Here is a 27,365-nt window from a genome sequence, read left to right as displayed (position 1 = left end):
AAAAATATATGTCTGTTTCCTGTTTCCCGACCGACCCTGACTCAAACCCCCCGACCCTAGATCTTTTTATTCAAATCCGGAAAAAAATCGTTTCCGGTCCGATCCAGATCCGTAATTTACTATGCCCAAACAATCAAAATGGCTGCTCCCAGCACAAATGTGCTACAATTAAGGTTTAAAAAATGTCAGCACTGGGAGGATTATTCAATTAAAGCTTCTTTAAAGGGATTAAATCATTTTTGGGTACAGGACCCTAACCAAACATGACATGTAACCGACTGCAAATATGACAGGGAGTGCAAAAATAAAAAAAAAAAAAAAAAAAAAAAAAAATCCCGACCTACCGACCCTGATTTATTTGCCTTGGAAACAGGAAACAGACATATATTTTTTTTTTTGCCTTATAGCATTTATATTTGAGATAAAAGGATGAAATTTTCTCATGTAAGATTTAATAATTTTAATAATTCATCACAAATCCACTGAATCTATATTATAATTTAATTGATTTCATTTGTTTTTCTTTAATTGTTTCATTTTCTTTTTTATCTTTTTATCCACCTTCGTTGAATCATTATATCCTGTCAGTGAAGCATAGCCTACAATATTAGTCATACTGGATCCTTTAAATGCAGTTTGCAATTCCTTCATAACTTTTGGTGTCACAGCACTACCTTGTCCTGTCTCTGTCGAACTCTCTTTACTCCTGTCATCTAATTTTTCCTCACTAGATTTTGATTGTTCTTTTTTCTTATTTTTCTTTCTTTTTCTCTTCGATTGTCCTGTATTTCCTTCTTTATTTGATAAATCACTCTGTTTATTTGAACTGCAGTTATCTTCTGAAGTTTTATTTTTGTTTTTCTCCGTTGACTTTTTCTTATTTTTTCTTTTCTTTTTCTTTTTGTTTTCTACTTCTGAAGTTGAATTTGAAATTTCTTTGGCTGTTTCTTTTTGTTTATTGAATTTATCATTCAAAACAAATTCAGGACAATGTTCTTTTGTAAAGTTACTTAAAGCATTCATTAATTTTGTTTTCTGAATTCTTTTATCCACATACTCTTGATCCTTGCTATCTTTGTTTTTTCTCTTCTTCTTTCTTTCACTTGCTCCACTACTTTCATTACTACCAGTAAGTCTGTCACCAATATTTCTTTCAGTCTCATTTTGACCTTGAACTAGTTCCTCTAAATGTTCTGTTTTGTCTTCCTCTGAACAAATCTTTCGATTCTTTCTTTTTTTGTTACTTGTACTTGCTTTAACTTGTTCTTCTGTGTTCATATCACTTTCATTTTTACTTAACTTAGATTTCTTTGCTTTTTTTACATCATTCTGACAAGTTTCAAGCTCATTTTCTTCAATTGTTTGGTTTTCATCAGCCTCTTCATGCTTTCTTTTTTTATTTTTCTTCTTTATGGACTTTGAATCTAACTCTTCGTCACTACTTTTCAAATCTATACTTTCATCATCACTACTTGATTTGCTGTCGTTACTATCTTCCTCATTACCTATCATAAAACTAACTCGTTTAGATGATGAATTGCTGACTGAATCATCCGAAGATTTATCATCCATAAAACTTGAATTTTCTTTATCATGACCTTTCAATATGGAGTGCAACTCTGGTTGACTAGAACTTCTACTATTTTTTAAACTTGTCATTTTCTTGGCAAAGTAATCCTGAATGCTCTGTTCACTGTTAACTGTAATAAATCCTCCTTTAACTTTCTCCATGGGATCCATATCGCCATCATTATTGGGAGTTTCCTGTAATTGAATGAAAAAATATTTAATGTTAGAAGAACTATGTAATTTGAATATCATACATGTCATACCTAAGTATAAAGAATAAAAATAAAAACATGGAAAAATACAAAGCTGGAAAACCTAAATCAATTGGGACATTCTACCCAAATTTCACATCTGCATGTTAGGGTTAAACAATAAACAAAGTTCAGTTTTACTGTAATAAACAGAGTAGAAGTAGCTGAAATGACTTAAAGTGCTAATTTTTCTTAATGCAAATTTTTGTGATCAATAGGACATGGTTCTATATATATATACTAAGGTCATGCCAATGATGATGTTTGTATATTATGATCAATTTATCTGCAGTAATTAATTCTGTTCATCTCTCTACATTTTCTTGCACTGCATTCAATATCAAGGATAATCTTCAAATGTTGACTCACATTGATTGATTTAGAGCCATTTTACTGTGATATCTTACGTCATACTTTATTGTGCATTGATTTATTGCGAGTTAAAATAATTAATATCTGTCCATAGAACACCATGCCCATTTTGAAAAATACAGAAAGTTCACATTATAATGAACAAGTGTAATAAACTAAGTTGATGGGAGTACAACTTCATGGTAAACTACCTTGACCAAACACTTAGTAAGGGACAGAAAGATAGACCAGAAATTATAATGCCCCCCCCCCCCCCCCCCCCAGCCCCACTACTATTGATTGTGGCATATAAAACCCTTCTTTATGTGCATTTCATTCATTCTGAGATCTAGATAGTTTTCTTAGTTAAACATTTCAATTTATGTTGAATTTGGAAGTCGATTCTTACCGAGACTAAGGTATCCTCTGTTTTTGTTGTACGTCTACCAAATATACAATCAAGGTCTTGACTGGATTTTGCAGAAAGGTCTTTACCTTTTGTAAACTTCTGGTAACTGAAATATTTTAAGATAAATCACTGAAAAAAGTAGAGAGCATGATATCATTTACTAATGGAAAATTGTACACATTTTAGTATGTTTGCCAGTTATCTACAAAGTTGTTAGGAATAAAATGTAAATATTACAAATTAGTTTTTCATATATGTACACATTACATCTGGTACTAATGAAGTTGTAAATTCAATCATGTATATGGTTCATGTTGAGAAATTACTTTATGAAATGTAATATATTTTCTGAACATTGTTACAAGCTGTAGGTGTATTATAATCAAACAAATGATTGATTCATAAAAATCAAGATTGTAAAGATAAGAAACAAACCTATGATGTCTAACAAATAGAAATATCTTTAAACAAGCAAGATTATAAAATTATTTCTTAGCTTATGAACAAACAAACTTACTGTACACGACTTTTAGATGTTTTTGATCTGTTTTCAAGACTGGATACCTTTTCAGTATCAATCTGTGTATTAGATTGATTAAGGTTAGCTAGGAGAGCATTGAAGTCGTCCTGATGTGCTATCCAGTTATCTACTTGACTTTTAGAACATCCAAGACCTTAAAAATAAACATTGCAATAGATATCAAATTAATATATATCAATAGATATGTGTTGACTTGAGTTATCATTGATATGTTCATAATTATAAACTAACTGTTAACAAAACTGAATTTTTGAAATAGTTAAGGCTTTTCTACCTCAGGAATAGATTATCTTAACTGTATTTGGCAAAATGTTTAGGAATTTTTGGTCCTCAATGTTTTAAACTTTGTACCTAATTTGGCCTTTTTAACATTTTTTGATTCGAGCGTCACTGATGAGTCTTTTATAAAGGAAACGCACGTCTGGCGTAAATATAAAATGTCAATACTGGTATCTATGATGAGTTTATTTATTATGTCTTACTTCTTAAAACTGAGGTTTTCTTGGTTTATAATTTTAGGTGTCACATAAAATTCATGTGAGCATAAAGGGTCTATAGTTGTAAGACCCTTTGGTGGCCTTCAGCTGTTTTCTGCTCTTTGGTCAGGTTATTGTTTCCAACACATTCCCTATTTCTATTCTCAATTTTATTATGTCATTTGGTCTCTGATGGAGAGTTGTCTCATTGGCAATCATACCACATCTTATTTTTATATTCACAAATTGGACACTTTCCTGATCACCAACCTTATACCATAAATTGGAAAATTATGGCGGTTTTCTCTCGAAAAGCATGTGTTTTATTTTGCTGTGCAATTTTGGTGCTTCTTCCAATAGTTGTGTTTAATTTTGGAACAACAGTAGTGGCAAGGTCATTCATATCTGCTTCAAATTCAAAAATTTCTCAAACTAGAAACATGACAAAGTTAACATAATGAAGGATTCGGATACAGATGCAACTGCAAATAATTACATTAGATGTATGTTTCACTATAATACGTTATCCTGATTGGCTAACTGCACATCACATGTTATTCCTTAAGCAATTGCATTACTCAATAAAACTTTTCATTCATGATAACATGAGGTCCCGCAATAAAGTGCACAGGTGAATTAAATAAAAAATTGATAAAATTTGTGTTTTCATGATCCTAGCTAAAAAATGTAATAAGTTTTGAATGCTTCTTATTGTAACTTCATAGGGTTGTAAAAGTGTTGACCGTGCGCACATTTTTAGAATGAATCGCTTTCACGCTTCATACAAAATGTACTTCGGTCAATGCTTTTACACCCCAATGAAGTTAAAAAAAGAAGCATTCAATTCTTAAATAGATTCGTATATATCGCAGTTCAAAGCTGAAAAAAATACAATCTTTAACATTCCAAAATTACTTTTTTAATTGGATTATTATTTTTTTACAAATATCCTAGGCCAAAATAAAAAGATTGTATGTTTGCCCAAACGCGACCGACCCAAAATAAACTCGCCGACTCAAATTCTTTTTTTGCCATTTTTTGGAAGATTTTTTTTTTCGGATTTTTTTCGTGTCCGCTACGCCATCGTATAAAACTTAATGTTTGTCTTTGCGTTTGAAAGTAACTGTGAATAAGATTAAAAGAAAGCATATAAGAGACAGTTAATCAATATTCGACTTTCTCTGTTTTTATCTTCTGATTTAACGAATGTAAAGAAGTAAAACATGTGAAGTGGCAGTTTTTTATGCTGTAGTTGTCTGTACTACCAAACCCTTACCTTATGTTCAATGTTAATTTCATAGTGTAATCGAATATCTGATAAGAATATTCAGGTAGATTTGTTCAAAACCATGTGCAATCGAATATTTTCAATGTTATTTTTACAGGAAATGGATCCGGAGGTTGCGAATTTACAATCTTGCAAGAAGATTTTGTTTTTACTGAATAAAAAGGAATTATTTCTTGATAAATTGTTGTCTTTAATTATAATTTTCCTTTATCATGTAAATTATATGCCCTTTTATTCAAATAGTTCAAATTTACAAGTCTCAGTTGACAAAATCAGTACGTTGCTGTTTGGGAGAATTTGATAAAACTATAATTGCTCACAGAATCAGAAATATAATCTTAACTGAATGTAATTCCTTCTGAATTTATTGCAATATAAATATAAATCCCTTTTGGCAAGAGAAATCTGACTTTTGTCAGAAATATTTTTTTTTCAAATGTGCAAAAGTAAACACATGTTATGGACACCGTATTGGATTTTTATACAAATTTGTGAGGAAGCCTCTAGAACCATGACCTAAAAATAAATAGTCTTCAGAAAACGTTAACTTAATGTAATTATATTTGATCAATAATGATTATTTTCAAAAATTTAACATGATTATTTAAAGAAATAAAATTATAACAAATACGTTTTTAGTTTGGAGATTCTACAGAACATGTTTTGATCTATTTATAGCCAAATTAGTTTACCTGTGTGATAATGTAAAATATAAATTTGTTTTCAAAACCAAGGACGTATAACTAACATACGTCCTTGTCAAAACAAAACAAAAAGACACAAACTATGGATGGTATATAATAATTCATATAAATATTTTAGGACATTTAATCTATTTTAATACATATAGGATTTAAAAACTGCAAACAAATTTAATCATTACATAATCAGCTGATATTTTTTTTTACACAAACATCGTGTTGATGTAACTGTTGAAAATCACTTCATAAATCCACCAGCCCTTTCACACATTTAGCAATTGTCAGGGTTATAAACATCTCAGGATACAAATCATATAGTAGACTAATTTATTTATAGAGGTTTTAAATTCATGGCTTTTGGTTGTCTCTACAAAGGTTTGATGGGGGAAACAGATATGTGTACATGTATACTATTTTAAGATCTTTTAATATTTTCATGCAAATTCTGATAAAAAAAAAAGAATTTGCCTACCTACCTACCCACACCCAGTCATCATGGGTCGGGTTTAGGCAAACTGAAATATTTTTAATTGTGGCCCTATGAAATAAATTTTAAAGATCACTATTGGAGTACATGCTAATCTATTGATGATTAAGGATTTAAATTTTAAACCATATGCCTCTGGCAGTACACAGGCGTTTAATCAGCAATAGCTTGGCATATTGAATATGACAAGTGTGAATAAAAATTCATGTTGTGTTTTCTTAAAAATTTCCGAAAATTGACAATTAATTAAAAATTGTATTGTATAGTAATGTTGTCAAAAAAAATATATCGGGTATCTATTTGCAGATTTGGCTATGTATTGATTGAAGAAAATATACGGCGGAAGATATAACAACATAAAATGTTATCCCTAACAATTAACATAAAGATAATGTTGTACCGCAGAGTTCGCAAAAATGGTCGGTCCTATCGGTCAAAATGAGGCTCGGACCAGTATTTTTAAGGCTAGTGCTGGTCCCATTGACCGATGTAAAAATGGACGTTGCAGTGCCTTTTTTTTTATCGGTAATTAGTTGTACCACAACTAATTCCAATACATGTTTACATCGGTCATCAGATGAACCTGCTGCTTACTTCCGGTACTGGTTTCCTGTTAAAACAAACTGAAACCAAAATGGCAATCTACATGTGGCCTGCTAAATTTGTCCATGTAGCCATTCCAGGCAAACAATCGGAGATTGAAACCTTCGATGGAGATAACAAATACTGAGAAATTGATTCAGATGATGAAATGGATAGTGAAGATGACTTTAAATAAGAAAAATCAGAAAGACAGAACTTGTCCTTTATTGTTAGTTTGTCCTTAGCTGTGAAAAATAAAACTACTAATAATAAAATTATTTTTCGATAAAAATATGTTATTATTTTAATTTTAGGATAATTGACAGATTTATTAGGACTGGCTAAAATTTTGTAGGACTGACAAATAATCTTGCTTTGTCAGTCCCATGACCGACAGTTCAAAAAACTTCTTCCCAAACTCTGGTACCGGTACACGATTTTGGCGTTTTAATTTTGGCACTTTCATTGGAGGCACCAAATAAAGCCAAAATAAAACTACAACCAAAATAACCCAATTTAAGGTATTTGTAATTATGTACTTTGCAGACCAAATTTTTTCTTGTTAGAAAGGTATTTTTTCGCAGGTTTTGGTGTAACTATATTTTCAGTGTACTGGCAGTATGAATGTCTAAGTTGTTTTTGTACTCGACATTTGAGTTGCTTATATATGTTTATATGTTTCTCATGTAATCACATCAAGATTTTTTTCATCTCTGAGAGTTCAATAGACTCGGGGACTAGTTGGTCAAGTTGTGTTTTTAATTCTTGCCAAGGTTCATCAACAAAATATGTTTTTAGATTTTCTTATATTATATTATTTAAGTTATTTACTTCTTTGTTTATTGTGCCCAAGTTTGCCTTGTTGTAAAATGGTACAGTTCTTGGTGTCTATTTTAGCTAAATAATACAGAACATCAAAGATTTTCATCTTTCAATTCATATAATATAACTAACAGACAGAATTAATACTAACCATGATTGTCATTTTTCAGAGATACTTTTACATGATCTGTTAGCCCATCTTCGTTTGCCCCAAGTCCCTTTCCTTTAGACCATCCAAACTTCTCCAACATTTTCTGTCCAAATTTAGATTCATCTGAAATATTTCAAAAAGTTTTATGTTAATTGTGATTTTTGAAATCTAAAATCAAATTCATACCTGCCAACTTTTGAAAGTGTCCATGGGGGTTTTTAGCGCGCGACAACAATTTCAAAGGTTACAATACTTTGCGACAACTATTTTGCGCGTGCTGTTTTGTGGTCTAGAAAAAGTGTCATATTCCTCATTTTCCAGATGCAATTTGAGTGTATCTTGATTATGGTTGTTCAAAAGGATTGACAAATGTTACCCTCATGTGAAGTCAAGGTCATAAAACATCCCCTAGCTGTAGTAGACAAATATGTTTATACCACAAAATCTACTCTCAAGAGGACAGATATGCATTGCATTTAAGACAGTCTACTCAGTTAAACAGTTTAAATTCCCTATTACTATGGTGAATATTTCTATTGCCACTTAATTGTGCATGTCAATCAAAACATTCCACTAAATTCATTATTTTAGGGGAATTCCAACTTTAAACTACTTTGAAGGAACAGTAAAATACACACAGTAAAATCCTGTTCAGTTTTTAGTTAAGACTGGTTTCAAATTTTGATTCGAAATTCATCAACTGCTCCAGTTGAACTGGGGTCATTTGATGGGAAACTCATAACAGGCCTTGAGACAGACAGAAAGAAATTTACTTTAAGAGACATAAAATTTCCACAAAAAAGCACCAATTGGAGGATCACGTATTAACTCAGCTCATAACAAACTAAGACTAAATAAAATATCTCATAAAATTAGCCTGTAAGTTACATGTATATTGCATACTCCAACTACTAGAAGAATTTTATTGTGATGAACAATGTTGTTCATCTTATTTGAAATAAATTATTTGTTAACATAATTTATATTATAAAAACTTTTTTTCTTTAACAGATTACATGAAAGCAATAGCAAGGATGTTAACAAAATAAATAGATGAACATTAAGACTTATGTCAGTTAATTTAAAGTATTGAAAAACCATCACTGCCGTAAGTATGGTAAGGGTCAAAGTTAATAGAGAATTTGAATTTAAATAAAAACAGCTGAATACAGCAATGTGTACAGTTGACACCTTTTCAAATACCTTTAAACTATAGTCGCCGTCAGCTGAAATTCGTAGCGGTTATCGGTAAAAATAATCTAAACTATCAATCGCGTTCACTCGAGATATAGTTTTTCACATTCCATTCATAAATCGCAAAAAGAAAAACCACTACCGACCTACCTTTTAAGTGATCACACTGTAATAATCCTGACCTTCACATTTTCCAGAATATTTTCCATTGTAATTCCGCCATCTTCGTTTCTATGAGGATCATTTGTTTACATATGACATTCGTCACTGTACGCAGTTTCCTGAAATGTTCCTTTCATTGATGTGATAAGGTTTCCTGCGCTTTATGCAAATTTTATGAAATTGAACTCCACGGAAACACTTCCGGTAAAAACAATGGCTGATTCCACCATTCAAAATCGTCTATGAAAAAGTGAAGGTCAGGATTATTACAGTGCGATCACTTAAAAGGTAGGTCAGTAGTGGTTTTTCTTTTTGCGATTTATGAATGGAATGTGAACAAGAGGCTCTCAAGAGCCTGAATCGCTCACCTTAATTCTTTTGGTTAAATCTCTCATCAATGATTATTTTGGCTTTTCAATTTATTTAAATGTTTTTTGGATCGTCCTATTTTCTTCAAAAGCCAAAAAAAATAATCATTTTCTCCTATGTTCTATTTTAGCCATAGGAGCTATGTTTCTTGACATACAAGGAAATAAAATATAAAATTTATACTAGATACTCTGAAACTCATTTAGCCTAAGTTTGGCTGAAATTGATACAGCAGTTTCAAAGGAGAAGATTTTTTAAAGTAAGTCAACATGATGAACAAATTGTGAAAAAAGTCTTTAAAGGGCAATAACTCCTTAAGGGGTCAATTGACAATTTTGGTCAAATTGACTTAATTGAAGATCTTACTTTGCTGAACATTATTGCTGTTTACAGTTTATTTCTATCTATAATTATATTCAAGATAATAAACACAAACAGCAAAATTTCCTTAAAATTATCAATTCAGGGGCAGCAACCCAACAACAGGTTGTCTGATTCATCTGAAAATTTCAGGGCAGATAGATCTTGACCTGATAAACAATATTACCCAACGTCAGATTTGCTCTAAATGCTTTGGTTTTTGAGTTATAAGCCAAAAACTGCATTTGACCCCTATGTTCTATTTTTAGCAATGGCAACCATGTTTGTTGATAGATCATAACTTCGGATACAATTTACAAACTAGATACCCTAAGGAACATTCAGTTAAAGTTTGGAAGTATTTGGCCCAGCAGTTTCAGAGGAGAAGATTTTTGTAAAAGATTACTAAGATTTACGAAAAATGGTTAAAAATTGACTATAAAGGGCTATAACTCCTAAAGGGGTCAACTGACCATTTCCGTCATGTTGACTTATTTGTAAATCTTACTTTGCTGAACATTATTGCTGTTTACAGTTTATCTCTATCTATAATAATATTCAAGATAATAACCAAAAACAGCAAAATTTCTTTAAAATTACCAATTCAGGGGCAGTAACCCAACAACAGGTTGTCTGATTCATCTGAAAATTTCAGGGCAGATAGATCTTGACCTGATAAACAATATTACCCCATGTCAGATTTGCTCTAAATGCTTTGGTTTTTGAGTTATAAGCCAAAAACTGCATTTGACCCCTATGTTCTATTTTTAGCAATGGCGACCATGTTTGTTGATAGATCACAACTTCTGATACAATTTACAAACTAGATACCCTAAGGAACATTCATTTAAAGTTTGGAAGTATTTGGCCCAGTAGTTTCAGAGGAGAAGATTTTTGTAAAAGATTACTAAGATTTACGAAAAATGGTTAAAAATTGACTATAAAGGGCAATAACTCCTAAAGGGGTCAACTGACCATTTCCGTCATGTTGACTTATTTGTAAATCTTGCTTTGCTGAACATTATTCCTGTTTACAGTTTATCTCTATCTATAATAATATTCAAGATAATAACCAAAAACAGCAAAATTTCCTTAAAATTATCAATTCAGGGGCAGCAACCCAACAACAGGTTGTCTGATTCATCTGAAAATTTCAGGGCAGATAGATCTTGACCTGATAAACAATATTACCCAACGTCAGATTTGCTCTAAATGCTTTGGTTTTTGAGTTATAAGCCAAAAACTGCATTTGACCCCTATGTTCTATTTTTAGCAATGGCGACCATGTTTGTTGATAGATCATAACTTCGGATACAATTTACAAACTAGATACCCTAAGGAACATTCAATTAAAGTTTGGAAGTATTTGGCCCAGTAGTTTCAGAGGAGAAGATTTTTGTAAAAGATTACTAAGATTTATGAAAAATGGTTAAAAATTGACTATAAAGGGCAATAACTCCTAAAGGGGTCAACTGACCATTTCCGTCATGTTGACTTATTTGTAAATCTTACTTTGCTGAACATTATTCCTGTCACAGTTTATCTCTATCTATAATAATATTCAAGATAACCAAAAACAGCAAAATTTCCTTAAAATTACCAATTCAGGGGCAGCAACCCAACAACGGGTTGTCTGATTCATCTGAAAATTTCAGGGCAGATAGATCTTGACCTGATAAACAATATTACCCCATGTCAGATTTGCTCTAAATGCTTTGGTTTTTGAGTTATAAGCCAAAAACTGCATTTGACCCCTATGTTCTATTTTTAGCAATGGCGACCATGTTTGTTGATAGATCAAAACTTCGGATACAATTTATAAATAAGATACCCTAAGGAACATTCAGTTAAAGTTTGAAAGTATTTGGCCCAGTAGTTTCAGAGGAGAAGATTCTTGAAATAGTTTACGACGACAGACGACGACGGACGACAGACGACGACGGACGCCAAGTGATGGCACAAACTATATCTCGAGCAAACGCGATTGATAGTTTAGATTATTTTTACCGATAACCGCTACGAATTTCAGCTGACGGCGACTTTAATTAATGAAAGATGTAGTGTACACACAATTTTAATTACCTTTAAACTAATTACTGACAGTTGTACTATTGACACATGTTCTATCAACCATAAAACTAATTAAGAAGATAACTACCTGTTATCACATGACTGTTTAATAACCAAATATCAACTGACTTTACAACTACTGGGGTGCCTGTCAAATGTGTGTTATTGGCACTCTTGTTTGTTAGTGTACTTTGGTTTAAATTTGAATGCAAACCATGATTATATTAGTTTATTCAGATCATGATATATTTACAATCTATTCGTGCCCAAACAGAATACTGTCCAGCATACAAAATGACAGTAACAAGAGATACAAATTTACAGTACACAAAATAAGTCTCAACTTCAGGAACACGTGGTAAATAACAGTTCATTTTTATTTTGCTTCCCCTTACTTCTCTTTATTTTGACAATGTGGTAATGAAAGAGTGACATATATAGACAATTCTCGTTTAAACCCCCAATACCTTTACTCCAGTTTGAACCTCTTGGGTCAATAGATAGCTTTTGTTTTCTTCGAGGTTCTGCAAGCATTGACATTTTTGTGTATTGCAATCTTCAACTTCCGGTATTATTTTTAGATATCAGAATTTTGATTGGTCTACTGCAATACTATTCAACCAATTAAATAGTATGAATAGTCGTCTGTGTATTGCATGGAAAATATCCAAGGTATTCCAAAAGGTGACAAGAAACAACATGTCCACCTGGCGGAGCCAATGGACCAATCAAAAGTCCAGTTTTAAGAACTGCCCAATCAAATTATTGTTGATTTGAATACCTTCCGAAGTACTCAAATTTGAAATTCGTCTGTGAAGTTGAATGGAGACTACGATATTTTTGAAAAATAGAGAAAACTCTTTTTAAAATACTACAGCGGTGAAATTATCTCTCATGCTTTTTTCTTTTAACTGACCTACGCATCCAAATAATATCAAAATGTCTAGCGCGAGAAGAGAAGAGATGAAAAAAGATATAATTCCTGACATGGTTGTGGATCCAAGCTCAGGGAAACGATATTTGAAAGGAAGATTTCTCGGAAAGGTAACACATTTGAATCTAAATAAAAAATTCTATACCTGTAACTTACATATTAAAAGCTCAATTAAAGAGTTTACTCAATATATACATTTTTAAAAGTAATTTGATACCTGTACCTTTTTATTTTATTGATTATGCAAGTTATGACATGTCTAAGATTTGTGTTATGATAGTATAATAAATAAAAAATACACAAATTTCAAAATGATTCATCTATGAAAAGTCAATTTTAAAAATGTTTCGCGTGATTTCAATATAAGGAAACAAACCTGATAATTATTTTACCTTTCTTTGTATAATTTTCTAAGCTGAGATTTTGGCAAAGATCCAGATTTATTATTGTTTAACATTGTTAACATACAGCTGATAGTCATTTCTTTATGTTAAAAAAAATTAATACACATATTTGGAAATCTGTCCTGGTTGACCTGAGATTCTGTCCCATTGAACTATTGACCTCATAGAACAATCACTTTTCTATTGTGGCTTCAGATATTTTTGTAGCATGGCATGGTCATTATAATTTGTGCTGTCCAGTAATGGAGGAAAATATCCATAAGGTGTATCGGATATCAATCACATCTTTAACCTAGAATGCACCTTATTGCTATTTGTCTGCCATTACTGGATATCACACAAGTTCCCGTAAAATTTTGACGTTATAAAATAAAATATCTGACGCCACAATGGAAAAGTGATTGTTGTATGCGTCAAAAGTTCAAGCGGCTGGGTCAGCCAAGATTAGCAATAAAGTGTATTTGAATGTATGGAGGTTGAGGATTGCCATTGGGGGAACATCCTAAACCATACCCAAAAGGCAAAACAGTCTGCCAAACTGTTTCAGGTTTTGTTTGACTGAAAAAGAAATTTGAAGTTTTTCTACTTTATATTGAACTAAAAAAATTGAGGATGTCTGTCTGACCAAATGAATTTTTGTCTGACATTTTGTCAGTTAGACAGAGTTTGGGATACACTGCAAAATTGGGAAATTTACAGTGAAAAAACTGATCTCCACTCCAGATAATAATGAAAGTGTTCAAGATGTTTTGGGTATCAAATTTTAGGGATATAAAAATAAATTAGATCTCAGATATTTGCTGTCATGGTACAAACATTAAGGTTAATCATCATTTGGCCCCAAGACACCATGGCTGAACTATTATTGGTTCACAGAAATATGTGATTAAAGGAAGCATTTAATTAATTTAGACAAATCATTAAGGTGACTGTTGGTAATACACAGTATTAAATTTGTGAGGGGAAAGCATTTTTGTCGGCAATGACTGGACATCTAAAGTGGGTCTCATTGGGGTCTAAGCGTGACACGGGATTGCCGATTTTTTGTAAGCATGATACATGAAAGTCAAATTATTGTGTCGGGAAAACGGGAAATGAGGTCTAGCGGGACCCGGGAAATGACAAAAAAAAAGAGAATTGCTGACGTACATAGTGTAAGCGGGATACAGGAATCCGACAAAACAGTAAGCGGGATCTGGGATCGGAACCCCCAATGAGACCCCCTCTAAACGGTCTTGTAAAATTTTGTAGTAATCATATCATAGAAAATATTGGCATCACTAAGGAAATTTGATTGTTGTATGACTTCATAATTCCAGTGTGTTAAGTTTTCAGTGAACTTGTTGCAGGTTTCCAAAATAGCAATATACAAAATTTGAAAAGTAACATTATGTACATGTACAATGTAAGATGTGTAAGGGTTGAGAAACTTCTTTAATTTAAAATATTTCAGTATTCTACATGAATAGGTATTAAAATAGAATAAATGAGCTGACCAAGCTAAATAGATAAACCTGTGTTTAGCTTGCCATCAATAAATTATGCTTGCAGTGCACTACTTTTTGTATAAATTTTATGTCTGTGCTAAAAACAGCCACCTTTATAATGATTTAAGATATATTTCAAGTGCAAAAATAAAGATTTATAGTTCTATGGGTAAAATATGGATTAGATATTTAAATGAAATTAATCCATTAAGAGCTTGTTTTTTACAAATCAGATTAACTAAACAAGATTTGTCTGCAATTAATTACATGTCTATTCAGAGCAATGCTTAGTTTTTGATTCACTGTACTTCTTATAGACCAAAAATCAAAATCAAATATTTGTTTCTTGTAACTATTAAAAAATTTTGTTGTCTTCATCTCTTGTACATACATTGTATGGTGAAGTACAGTTCTGCTCTACAAAAAAAAAGTTACTATTATTTTTATGCCCAACCTACGATAGTAGAGGGGCATTATGTTTTCTGGTCTGTGCTTCCGTTTGTCCGTCTGTCCGTCCGTTCAGGTTAAAGTTTTTGGTCAAGGTAGTTTTTGATGAAATTGAAGTCCAATCAACTTGAAACTTAGTACATATGTTCCCTATAGTATAATCTTTCTAATTTTAATGCCAAAGTAGATTGTTACCCAATTTCACGGTCCATGGAACATGGAAAAGGATAGTGCGAATGGGGCATCCGTGTACTTTGGACACATTCTTGTTAATAGTATTTTTTTCCTAAGATGCTGACAAGTTTTTTTTATATATTTGTAACTTATAATTAGATATATATTTAGTGCTAGCTTTCTTACTGAAGATTTATTAAATTCCCCCAAATGAGGCTATGAACATTAAAAAAACGGACTAACTGCTGTACACTGTATCAAGTTGTATTATTGCCAATGAGCAATGAGACAATTTTTCATCCGAGTCCAAAGGATGTAAACAACTAAAGGGTGCACAACTGCCTTAAATCATGAAAAGAGGGGGGGGGGGGTGGGGGGGGTTGATACAATATAGTATAAATAAAGCTTTTAAAGTTTCATATATAACAGTAAATCAATAAATGTGAAACAAATTCTTAATCTAAAACAAATATAGCAGACAGCACCAAGGAATAGTTCCTGAATTATAATTTTCTCCTTTTTACAGACACTTCAAAACATGAAGTGGAAGACAAACTGTAAAATTAAATGTTTTGTACCTTATTTACAGGGAGGATTTGCTAAATGCTACGAGTTGACAGATGTGGAAACCAAAGAACTATTTGCTGGGAAGGTTGTTCCCAAATCACTGCTGGTTAAACAACATCAGAAGGACAAGGTACTTTATATGATTATATGTTTATTTACTCAATTATAAAAAAGCCAATAGAAATAATTAATAAAGTGTTTTGCATTATAATTGTACCAAGAGTTCACTTGTGATCAGGCCCTTGCAAGTGAGAGGGATCAATTGCAAGGAAAGTCTAACTATTCAGGTTAGTTTCTTACATAAAGATAAATAAAATGCTGAATTCAAAAGAAAAAAATGATTTTATAAAACGGAATTCATATATATGTTGTACATAATTATTTATATAAAACTTAAATTTTTCAGATGACACAAGAAATCAACATCCACAGAAGTATATCACACAAGTACATTGTAAAGTTCCATTCCTTCTTTGAGGATTCTGATCATGTTTACATTCTACTAGAATTGTGTCGTAGAAGGGTAAGTAAAAAGCTGTTAGCAATAAAAACATAAGGATTACAAATTTAGCCACAAATGGCACAATGAATTGTTAAGGCCAAAAAAATATATATGTCTGTTTACGGTTACCAGACCGACCCTACTTTTGAGTGCCGACCCTAAGTCATTTTATTTCAGTCATAAAAAAACTGAACTCGTGTCAAAAGTGAAGTTAGTGTTGCCAATAATATAAATCAATTGCCTGATACATCCCAATGTTCACAATCATGAATATGATAGCTGTTTTAAGGAAATTTGGGACTTGTGTGATGAAATAAACTCTTTGCAGCCATTTTTTCCAACCAATAACAAAGGGAAATAATCCAATCATTAAAAATACTGGTCAACTCGGTCCATGATTAACTCCGACCACGACAAGACAAAACCGCATGACTCAAAACTATGTCACAAAAAAATGAAAAGTAAAATAAAATGGAAATACCGACCTTCCTACCCTATTCTTTTAAAGTATGTAACCTTAAGGTAGATAGGGTGTCTTCCTCCATTTTGGATTTGGAAATACCAGAAAACAAGGTCTAGATCTTTATTAAAAATAGAATGTGCAAATTTTGAGAGTAGTAGGAAATTCATGTGTAAAAACTTGCATTTCAATATACAGTCAGAGCTCAGACTTAAACAAGTCGACTTTTGTTTTTGACTTAAAGAAGTCAAAACATGTATTTGTTATAAAAATGTGTTTTCAATTTTAGACTTATCTAAGTCAGAAAATGACAGACTTGTTAAGGTCTATTTATGTTGATGAAAAAACTTCATTTTACTTGGTGGCCAAAGTACACCACCTCTGACAGCAAAAACCTGCCTGAGAGTTCACAAGGAACACAAAGTTTTAATAAAATGAACTTAGATATAATATTTTTGGTTAATCTTTATAGAAATTAAACCATTTCTAGAACTTTGACATGTAACAGTTTAAATTTTATTTTACCATGAAGTTGAGGTAGTATCAACTTTAAAATTGGTACACAGGTTTATTGTTATGTGAACTTTTAAAATTTGATGCCATAGAAGATTTTTTACCACAATTTAAAAGCTCACTAAGCCATTGTGTAAGCATAGAAATCTATTCGGCTCAGGCATTGTCATATAAGGTTTACATTTTTGGTAAAAAGTTTACAAAGAAGTGGTGATCACATCAACTTGAAATTGTAGTACACATGTTTAATATTTGAGAACTAGTTAAATTATGCCAAATTGCATTTCTGCATTGATGTAAGCATTTGATAAATGTATGTTTAGCTAAACATTTCTTTTAAAATGAATTCCGAATTGTTTGTTTATTCATTTGTATATTTCACCTTTTGAGTACCTAATGAATTTTTTTTAATTAGTCAAATTTTTTTTTTTAAAAAGTACCCTATTCCAGAAACTTATTTATGATTATTTATTTTGTAGTCTTTGATGGAGTTACACAAGAGACGAAAAGCAATAACAGAACCTGAGACTCGATACTTTGTAAGACAAGTCATCCTAGCCTGCCAGTACCTACATACTAATAAAATCATCCACCGTGACTTGAAACTTGGAAATCTATTCATAAATGATGAGATGGAAATAAAAATTGGAGATTTTGGACTTGCAACAAGATTAGATTATGATGGAGAAAGAAAAAGGTATAGTGTCAGCAATCATCCTACTACACATTTTGCTGTTGTTACTTTAAAAAAACAACTCTTGCGCACTCCTCTAGAACTGCAAATAATGAAAATTCTAAACATGCACATCTCTTTTATTTATAATGCAGATGTCAATTTTTCTCTATTTAACAAGATTTACACAAAATCTGTATAATAAACATGAAATACATACTTGTTTATCATGTTTATAACAATAACTTACAAACATTTTGTGGGGTTTTGTTAGAGATCATGTATTAAACAGAGAAATGAAAACTGATTTTAAATACTGAGTCCTCAAAACTTATCCTTGTGTTGAATTTCCCATTCACTGTAAAGTTGCCTTCTAATTGATTTACAATATTCTTATAATTTTTTGATGATTTTTTTCAGAACTTTATGTGGTACACCTAATTACATAGCACCTGAAGTTTTAGGCAAGCGAGGACATAGTTATGAAGTAGATGTCTGGTCCTTGGGTTGCATTATGTAAGTAATCAATATGGATAGAGAAAAAGATAAAATGAACTGTTTCTAGTTACACTCAAAAACTCAAATTATCATTTGATATTATGAAAATACTATATAGTTTATAAGTCCGTATATACATGTAGTAACTTTATCATGACAATTAACAAAACAGAAACGGACGAACTCAAACTACTGCATTGATTTTGTTCTACAGAAAAGGGGACTGATTTCATTATAAATGAATCAATTAAAACAGACATCTAAAGAACTGATGTTAAATGGGTAACCTTGTTATTGAAAACTGTCTGAAGAAATAGCATTTTGTAAATTATTTCAATTGCTCATTTATAGATACTTGCTTTCTTCCAGATATACATTATTGGTTGGTAAACCTCCATTTGAAACTACTTGCTTAAAAGACACTTACATGAGAATTAAAAAGAATGAGTATCATATACCATCTCGCATAAGTAAAGCTGCTGCAACACTTATCGCCAAGTTACTTAAATCTGACCCAACAGATAGACCTAACATGGATCAAATCTTAGATGATGAATTCTTGCATTGTGGTAAGTGTAATCTAGTGTTCAACCCTGCTCTTCAGATATACAGTTATCACCACCATGTGTAAAATAATTATATCAATAAAATTACAAATACAAAATTATGATCCATCACATGTTCCTTGAAGTCAAAAGCAATGTTTGTACTCTTTTAGGATACAATTTTTCCTTACTGAACACAATGAATCTGGTAACCAGATTCATTGTAACAGTCTGTCAGATATAAGGTATACCATCAATGACAAATTTATACTCTTTGTTTAAAAAGATGACCTTGTTTTCAGGTTACTTACCAGCCAGACTACCAACAAGTTGTTTAACTATGGCTCCAAGATTCGACACATTAGCTAAATCAGAGTTGCAGACATTACAGTCAAGAAAACCTTTGTTGGAACTCAACAGAGCAGGTAATAGATTTATAATGATCATACAAATCGTTCCTGAGGGGGAAAACTTTTCAATATATAATTTCTTTTCCATGTCTGACTTGAACATTGGTTAGGCCAAAAAAAAATATATGTCTGTTTCCTGCTGCCAAGGCCAATAAATCAGGGTGGGTAGGTCAGGATTTTTTTTATTATATTTTTTTTCTTTTTTGCACTCCTTGCAGTTGGTTCAATGTCAGGTTTGGTTGGGTTCCTGTACCCAAAAGTGAGTTATTCTCTTTAAAGAAGCCTCCCAGTGCCAATATTTTTTAAACCTTAATTGTAGCACATTTGTGCTGGGAGCAGCCATTTTTATTGTTTGGGCATTGCATGATACGGATCCAGATTGGACCAGAAACGATTTTTTTTTGGAATTTAAAAAAAAACTAGGGTTGAGGGTTTTGATCCAGGGTAGGTTGGAAGCAGGAAACACACAAATACTTTTTTTGTCCTTACACCAGTACTATTTGTTTCCTAGCCTTTAATTTTGTTGAAATCAAGACGATTTTTCAAATTATGCAAAACATTTCTATTTTTGGCAAATTTGGGATTTAAAAATCATCCCTTTAAACATGTTAAAATAAAATTGATTAAAACAGTTCTTTTGAACATTCTCATGTCTTTTCATTTATTTAAAACATTTTATTGTGAAACTTTGAACTTATTAATCAATTGAAAGTGACCTCATGTTTAGCGTACAGTTGTGATTTGTTTATTTGATTTTTAAGCATCTCAAATTGATATTACTTTATAGATGGTAATGGTAGACCACAGACAGCTGTTCCAGATTCTGTTAAGGTGTATGAAAGGCAGCTGGCAGAAGGTGGTGAAGATGAAGGACAGAGAAAGCCAAGTAAGCAAATTTAAAACTTCTTAATGTGCGATTGTATCGAGACACGTCTATGGTGGCACATATCTGACATAATGATACACTCAGTGTTATGTGTTCAAATCTTAAATCGATTTCTTGATTAATCATGACTAGGATATTGTCTTGGCATATATCTTAGGATAAACAGAATGATGTCTTTGAAGGATATGGTTTTGATCCAACAAATGTATATTGAATGTTGACTTGACTTTTCCCTATTTGAACAACTATTTTCAATAGAGTATGACGTGATCTATGCAGGGGAATCAATCAACCCCATGAATAAACATGGATGCTTGGTGTCATAAATTTGATGGTTTTCAACTACAAAAAAAAAGCAGTTTACATCTAGAAGTCTACATAAGGTTTGAACATAAACCGTGTCAAATCTCAAAATTTGCAAGAGTCTTGTAGGATATCAATACACAAACTTCCGTAGTTCTGTTGTCGAAACAAAAGAAATTAAAGGACAAGTCCACGAACATAGTTTATTTAAAATTAAAATAATTGGTTTGTGTAAAGTCTATTATAATAAGACTGTTTCCATTGTTTTTGACAGGTGATGAGCCAGCAGATTATTATCTCTCTGACTTGTTTGGGCAGTTGTCAGCTGTAGTGGCATCTAAGCCATCAGAACGTGTTGTAATAACAGAAGGTTGGTATACAATATTAATCTTTTTCAACAGTATTCATAGATAGTATTATTAATAGATGAAGAAAACAGAAATGAACTTACTTTATCTGAAATTAAACATTGACAAACTTAATATAAAACACCTTGATTTATGTCCCTTTAAAAATGGAAAAAATGATGGATATGTCACTTCTTAACTCAAATTTTACCTGCCTCAACCAAATGTTATGAAACTTATTCACAATACTTTTCAACACCAAACACAAATTGAGTTCAAAATTAGATGGCATAAGTTACCCCATTACTGTTTGTTATTGAACAATGAGAGTAATCAAACACCTAAGCAATCTAGGACAATATACAGACATGACAGAAACGAATGTCATAAAGTTTCAAAGAAAACAATGTCTAAAGATATGAAAAAGTATATAGACCTTGCATATTTACAAGCGGGGGCATATGTGTCCAATACACATTCTTTAATTTAAATACAGTGAAACCTGAGTAAACCGAATTTCAGTTTAAACCAAACAATTTTCAAAGTCCCACAAAGTCGCTCCACGTCGGAAATCATTGAATAATTTATACATTTTTAGAACGAGGAGCGTCATTGACGGAGTGGCATTAATATTTGAGTTATAAAAAAGTGTCACAATACGTCTATCTTCATCTACTTATATTTTTACATTAACATCTAAATCAACATGAAAATCTATTGGCGTCTGTTGTGTCACCTATTGTCCCTTGTCAGTTAATGCCAACATTATTTTGGTATTTACTTCCTTTTACCTCTACAATCCGAACACCTGTGAAAACCGATAAAAACGCAAAGACCCGCAGGTGTTCGGTTTGGACAGGTTTCACTGTATAAAAAAATTATAGTTACAGTTTGATTAGTTCATTGATCATGCATCATTACAAGTGGGAGCACCTGTGTCTCTTCTTAAATATAATGCAGGTACAGAACAGGCAGTCTTATATTGTTTCTTTTCTATAATTTACAGAGGATGCTGAGGATCCAGCACTGATACCTATATACTGGGTCAGTAAGTGGGTAGACTACTCGGACAAGTATGGATTAGGGTACCAGTTATGTGATAACAGTGTTGGAGTAGTGTTTAATGATTCTACTAGACTAATTCTCTTGGCTAATGGAGAGTAAGTAACTTCACTTTTGGATGTTTAAAATTGAAAAAGTATAGATGCATGAAAAAAAGAAACAATTTTTTGCACTCAGAAACTTTACTTAAAACATTGATTCTTGTATGAGGATGTTACATTAGATTAATGATGTTTTAGGGTTTTCAAAACTAATGGTTTGCCAATTATACCATCTCCTTTTGACAATAACTTAAATCTATTACAAGATACACACTGGACATTATATGGGGACGGAGTCCCCAATTACAGTAGAAAATTCAATAAAAAAAAAAATTTTTTAAAAATCAGGAAAATTTCCCGAATTTTTCATTGTACTAATGAACTCAAAATCGTTCAATTTTTTTTTTGTCGCGTTTTTGAATTTCCAGATCTGCGCAGAAATCTACTTCCGTTTCCGGTCTTGTTTACATGAGACTTTGAATAAAATGTATATTTATCAGTCTAAGATAGGAACTAATACTAATTCATTTAAAAAAAAAATTTTGTTATTAAAAAAACGTTACCTGATGACAGCGTTTCTTTGTTTACATTGAATATGACCTCATAACTTAAATAACGTCACAACTAAAATCCCTAACAACAGAACCAAAATCGGAAACGTTACGGTATTTCCGTTTCTCTTTTTAACATTATTGATCATTGTTGATTTAAAAATAATCATAGACTTCGTCCCCATTCACAGGTAATGCCTGCCTCATATTACAGACAACAATCAATGAAGAAATTGATGCACTAGATAATACTAAATTGTACTAGCTTGTGCACTATATTTAAGAAAAGAAAATAATGTATAAACCTAATCTTGTAATCGACCAATAAATGTAAAATTGTCAAAAAAAAATTCTTGTTTCAGATCCATATATGCAAAAATAACATTGTCTTGTATGTAACTCATAATAATCCTTTTTTTTTTAAATATTTTAACAATCCATAATGATGAAACTCTCTTCTGTATATAATGATGTCAGTAAAAAGTATGTATCTGAATGGATTGTTAAAATTGTTAAGACTTGTCTTACCCACCTCATTCAAGTTTTATTCCATCACCACACAAATATCCATAGAGAAACACAGCTGTCAAAGAGAAACAGTTTAATCAAATGTTGCAAGGTGTTTGTGGCTGTGAAATATCTTCTATGAAACGTGATAGTTCCAAATTTCCAATGTTTAACATGTATATTATTAGTGATTTAAATCTTTGTGATTTAATTTTACAGGAATATTCAATATATAGAAAGAGATGGAACAGAACATTACCATACCCTGAAAGTCTTTCCAGAAACTCTTACAAAGAAGGTTACATTGCTCAAATACTTCAGAAATTATATGAATGAACATCTACTTAAGGTAAGTTTTCTGTTAAGGTCAATGCAGGAAAAAATATTTATTAAAGCTTGTGTTTAGATACAGTACATAGTGATGAGAAATATTAGACTTTCGTTCTTCTGAATGTGAATGTTAGAACAAACTAGGATCTGAATGTACTGTAGTAACATTTTATATGGCTTTATGTAAGTCGTTTGCCCAGCACACACAAGCATGTCCTTATTTTAGTTTAATAAGCACTCTATAATATACTGTTTATAAACAACAAAACTTTGATCATAAGCATTACTGGTATCACATTAAAATGTATTGTTGATTGGCTGATCAGTACGTTTGTATTCATTTTAGGCTGGTGCAAACATGGTACCAAGAGAGGGTGATGACATGACAAGGTTACCTTTCCTTAGGACTTGGTTCAGAACTCGCAGTGCAATAGTCTTACATCTCAGTAACGGAACATTACAGGTAAAACTTTCATCACATGGTTTATATTTGATTTTACTATTTAACAGACAAATGTACATTTACTTGCTTTATTTATAAACCAGTTCAATCAGTTTTGGCTGTAAAGGCTGTTGATATTTACTGATTAACTGATCCAAGTAGTCAAAATTAGAAGAATATTCAACACATTAATTCACGATTGTGCAGAGTTCATGAGTTGACTAACGGCATTTTTTGGTTACGAGTTGATATAAATTCAATATTGAATTCTTGGATTAGTTATTCTTTTAATTTCAACAACCAAGGACTCGTAATGAAAAAAATTTAGAAAGTGCATGGAATTATAAATCTTTCTACACATTCTCTAATTGTTTTGATACAATGATGTGAATATTGTCTTGACAGCATCTATTTTATATGATGTCAGAGAAGTAATTTATGGGTTTTTATATTACTGAAAAATCAACTTTTGTCATAGCAACCAGTTTTACTCTGATTTGTTTTATTACAGATCAACTTCTTTCAAGATCACACCAAGATTATTTTATGTCCTATAATGTCAGCTGTGACCTACATAGATGAGAAAAGAGACTTTCACATTTACAAAGCATCTCTAATAGAGAAGTTTGGATGTGCCAAAGAACTATCAAGTCGTCTTCGATATGCAAAGACAATGGTAGAGCGACTGATGACTTCAAAATCTCTAGGATCTGGACGTGTACGATCAGCTAATCCTTCTACCTCCTAGTCAAGTGGTTGTGAAAAATATTGTGATCACTAAGAGGGTTCAGTTTCATGAATCATGACAGTTGTTATCATTGCCTTTACATATTTAATGTATCTGAGGCATGTTCTCAAAGTATATCGTGTCTCAGGGGACAATAAGATTGAAGGAGTATGATTTTGTATAATACAACTTTTGTAAACACATTATGCTCACACTTTCATGTACAGTACATTATCTAGGTCAGAACCCTCATTTGTCATATATTTAGTATGAAAGCACATGGCTTATTTCATGTTATACGTAATTTGGTTCAAAGAAAATTAGTGCTGCAACTTTTTTCAAGGGGAAGTTTTTTCTTCATCTTTCATAAAAGTGAATTTCATAGTCCCATGCTAATTTTTTTGTTTTCACTCATTAGAATACATTGGGGAATTCATGTGCTTTTTAGATACAGTGAACCTCATTTGTATGGGTTTTTTTCTTCAGAAATCATAGCTTTCTGTTATTCATTGTTCTTTAAATGTGAGAGTACTTTTTGTGAGTGAAAAGGGTATGTATGTGAAAGAAGCATAAATGAAATTGAAAATGAAACAAAGATGACTGAGTGAAACTGCATGATGTATGCTTGAGTAAATTTATTATAAAAGTGCTGCATGAATGGTGCAAGAGTTATTTTGATTGTATTTCATTTCACATCTCAAAGAAAAAAGACTTATCAAATTGTAGTTTTAAGAATCATGTTAAAATTAGCACAAATTATTCAAAGTGCTTATTGTCATCATCAGACTTGCATTGTTATTATGTCTTTTTGTTATCTTTGCTATGAATAACTCAACCTGTCATTTCTCTCATTCTAAGTAAGGTCCAACAATTTTTAGAGTGTGATTTCACTCGAGGTTTGCTTGGCTATCAATTTAGAATTTTGTATGTAAGATACCTTTCCTGTAGCTATTACACCATTTTTAATGACTTTGTTTACATTTTTTATGATGAGATGTAGTTTGATACAAAAGATGTTCCAGTTGACAGTAACAGCATATGTTATGGTAACCTTGGTAAAGTTTAACAGTGGTCTAGCCAATTTACTACAGAGTATATAGAAAAAGGAAACTTTGGGAACACTAGAAAATTGTAAAAACTTACAATACTCTATAATATGGAGTATAAATATTACCAACTGATAACCAGAGTTGCCCTTTTCCTGGGATAAGTATTACCCTATTTGAATACTTGGAACTGGTGTTTTCATTTTGTCCACATAATCTTGACATTTATAGCAGATTTGTAAACAAAACTATGTGTTGATGTATTAACTATTTAACTTAGCCTTTATTGCACAAATTTTGTCTTGCTATAATTTTATGGTTTTAAAAAACAATCTTTAATATTGTATTTCCATGAGAATGTGAAATAAGATATAATAAACCTTTAAAAAATATAAATTTGTAAAACTTTGGAACTTTTTGTGTTGTTAGGTTGCTGTCTCATCAACATTTACCTGAACAGTTCCTTTAATTTCTATATTTTCTTCTTTTATTTTATCTTGCTATCTCTTGATCTTGTTTTGGTTTTAAATGAGGGCTATGTTTTAATTTTTTACAAATCCAATATGTGAGTTCCATCAAGTTTAATCACTGAAAAGATAGCCAGTTGACTTGAATTGTATACACACTTGGTTTATTATTAACAAAAATTAAGATGACCTTGTTATCTAACAAATTTCTATGCCTTTTCCTTTTCTGAAAACTAGAATCTCATAACTTTACTTTATGATATATAATGTTTTGTGAACAACTGTTCTGTTGATTTACTATAAATAGAGTAGGAATGAAATCTTGATGATGTTGACAATTCTTTCATTGTTATAAATATCTGATAATTGAAACTCAATAATGTTATCATTTCTCCAAAATATATACAAGTCTTTTGAGTTTATATTTATGAATAAAAATAAAACTATACTTCTTTTAGTTTTTGTTACATGGAAATAGTCATCAGACTAGAAAATCCATGTCAATATTATATGCTATCAAAACAGAAAGTATGTGATCTTTGTTATACAGGTGTCATCAGTCTTCTTGCTTAAATTCTGCAATTTTATATGAAGCATTTATCACATCTCATTTCCATGGAAATAATATAGCCCTTAGTCATGTTTGACTAAAACAAAATCATAATTCATAGTTAACATGTTTATCAAAATTGCATACAGGCTAGACATTTTATTTGAAGAGGTAGCTTGCATGCTTCAGGTGCTGGAACTTCGTCGAACCAAAACTTAAAAATTTTCAATTGCAACTTTGCTCTTCTTATCACTCGACATTTGTACCCAAAAAATGTTGGTAGGATTACTGTCTTTTGATCTGGTAACTATATTAGAATTCCTGCACAACATGTCAGACTAGTGCAAAGCAGGGTTTGTTTTATGCCCACATGACAAAATATTGAGGGACATATTAATTTCCCCCGTCCCTTCCTCAATCCATGTATCCCTCCTTCAGTTTTTGAGCTACAGCTTCAATATTTCTTAGGATGTTTCTACACAGATAGAGGTGTGCCTGCCCACAGGATTCTGATTTTATTCAAATATTCTTAAAATGAGTGGCATTTGTACTGAAAGGGAGATTTTATAGATATTCCTCAAAAACTTAGTTGGACAACAATTTCAAGTTGTTATTCAACATTACTATTTGTCAAATCTAAAGTATGTGAAACTATACTCGTGTAATGGCAGAGTAGAGGGTGGCATTGTCCATAACCATGTTGAACTAT

General features: G+C 31.6%; 2 protein-coding genes across 2 annotated transcripts; one reads left to right on the top strand and one right to left on the bottom strand.

The window, feature by feature from the left end:
• Nucleotides 1-445: 445 nt before the first annotated feature.
• Nucleotides 446-12,380, bottom strand: LOC143082765 (uncharacterized). Its single transcript, XM_076258620.1, has 5 exons — nucleotides 12,251-12,380; nucleotides 7,629-7,751; nucleotides 3,098-3,254; nucleotides 2,581-2,686; nucleotides 446-1,764 (listed from the first exon to the last, which is right to left on the bottom strand). Exons 1-5 carry the CDS (start codon nucleotides 12,321-12,323, stop codon nucleotides 511-513), a joined length of 1,713 nt encoding a protein of 570 aa, XP_076114735.1. The 5' UTR covers nucleotides 12,324-12,380; the 3' UTR covers nucleotides 446-510.
• A 180-nt stretch (nucleotides 12,381-12,560) lies between these two features.
• Nucleotides 12,561-26,554, top strand: LOC143082764 (serine/threonine-protein kinase PLK1-like). The gene is made up of 13 exons (XM_076258619.1): nucleotides 12,561-12,827; nucleotides 15,819-15,926; nucleotides 16,203-16,319; nucleotides 17,751-17,968; nucleotides 18,365-18,460; nucleotides 18,812-19,011; nucleotides 19,290-19,412; nucleotides 20,185-20,283; nucleotides 20,861-20,956; nucleotides 21,940-22,093; nucleotides 23,314-23,443; nucleotides 23,771-23,887; nucleotides 24,378-26,554. The coding sequence occupies exons 1-13, from the start codon at nucleotides 12,723-12,725 to the stop codon at nucleotides 24,612-24,614; spliced, it is 1,800 nt and encodes a 599-aa protein (XP_076114734.1). The 5' UTR covers nucleotides 12,561-12,722; the 3' UTR covers nucleotides 24,615-26,554.
• The last annotated feature ends 811 nt before the right edge of the window (nucleotides 26,555-27,365 follow it).

Source organism: Mytilus galloprovincialis, chromosome 7 (assembly GCF_965363235.1).
Source record: "Mytilus galloprovincialis chromosome 7, xbMytGall1.hap1.1, whole genome shotgun sequence".
NCBI lineage: Eukaryota > Metazoa > Mollusca > Bivalvia > Mytilida > Mytilidae > Mytilus > Mytilus galloprovincialis.
The sequence above is the reverse complement of the archived record's forward strand: the minus strand, read 5'-3'. Positions and strand labels throughout refer to the sequence as shown.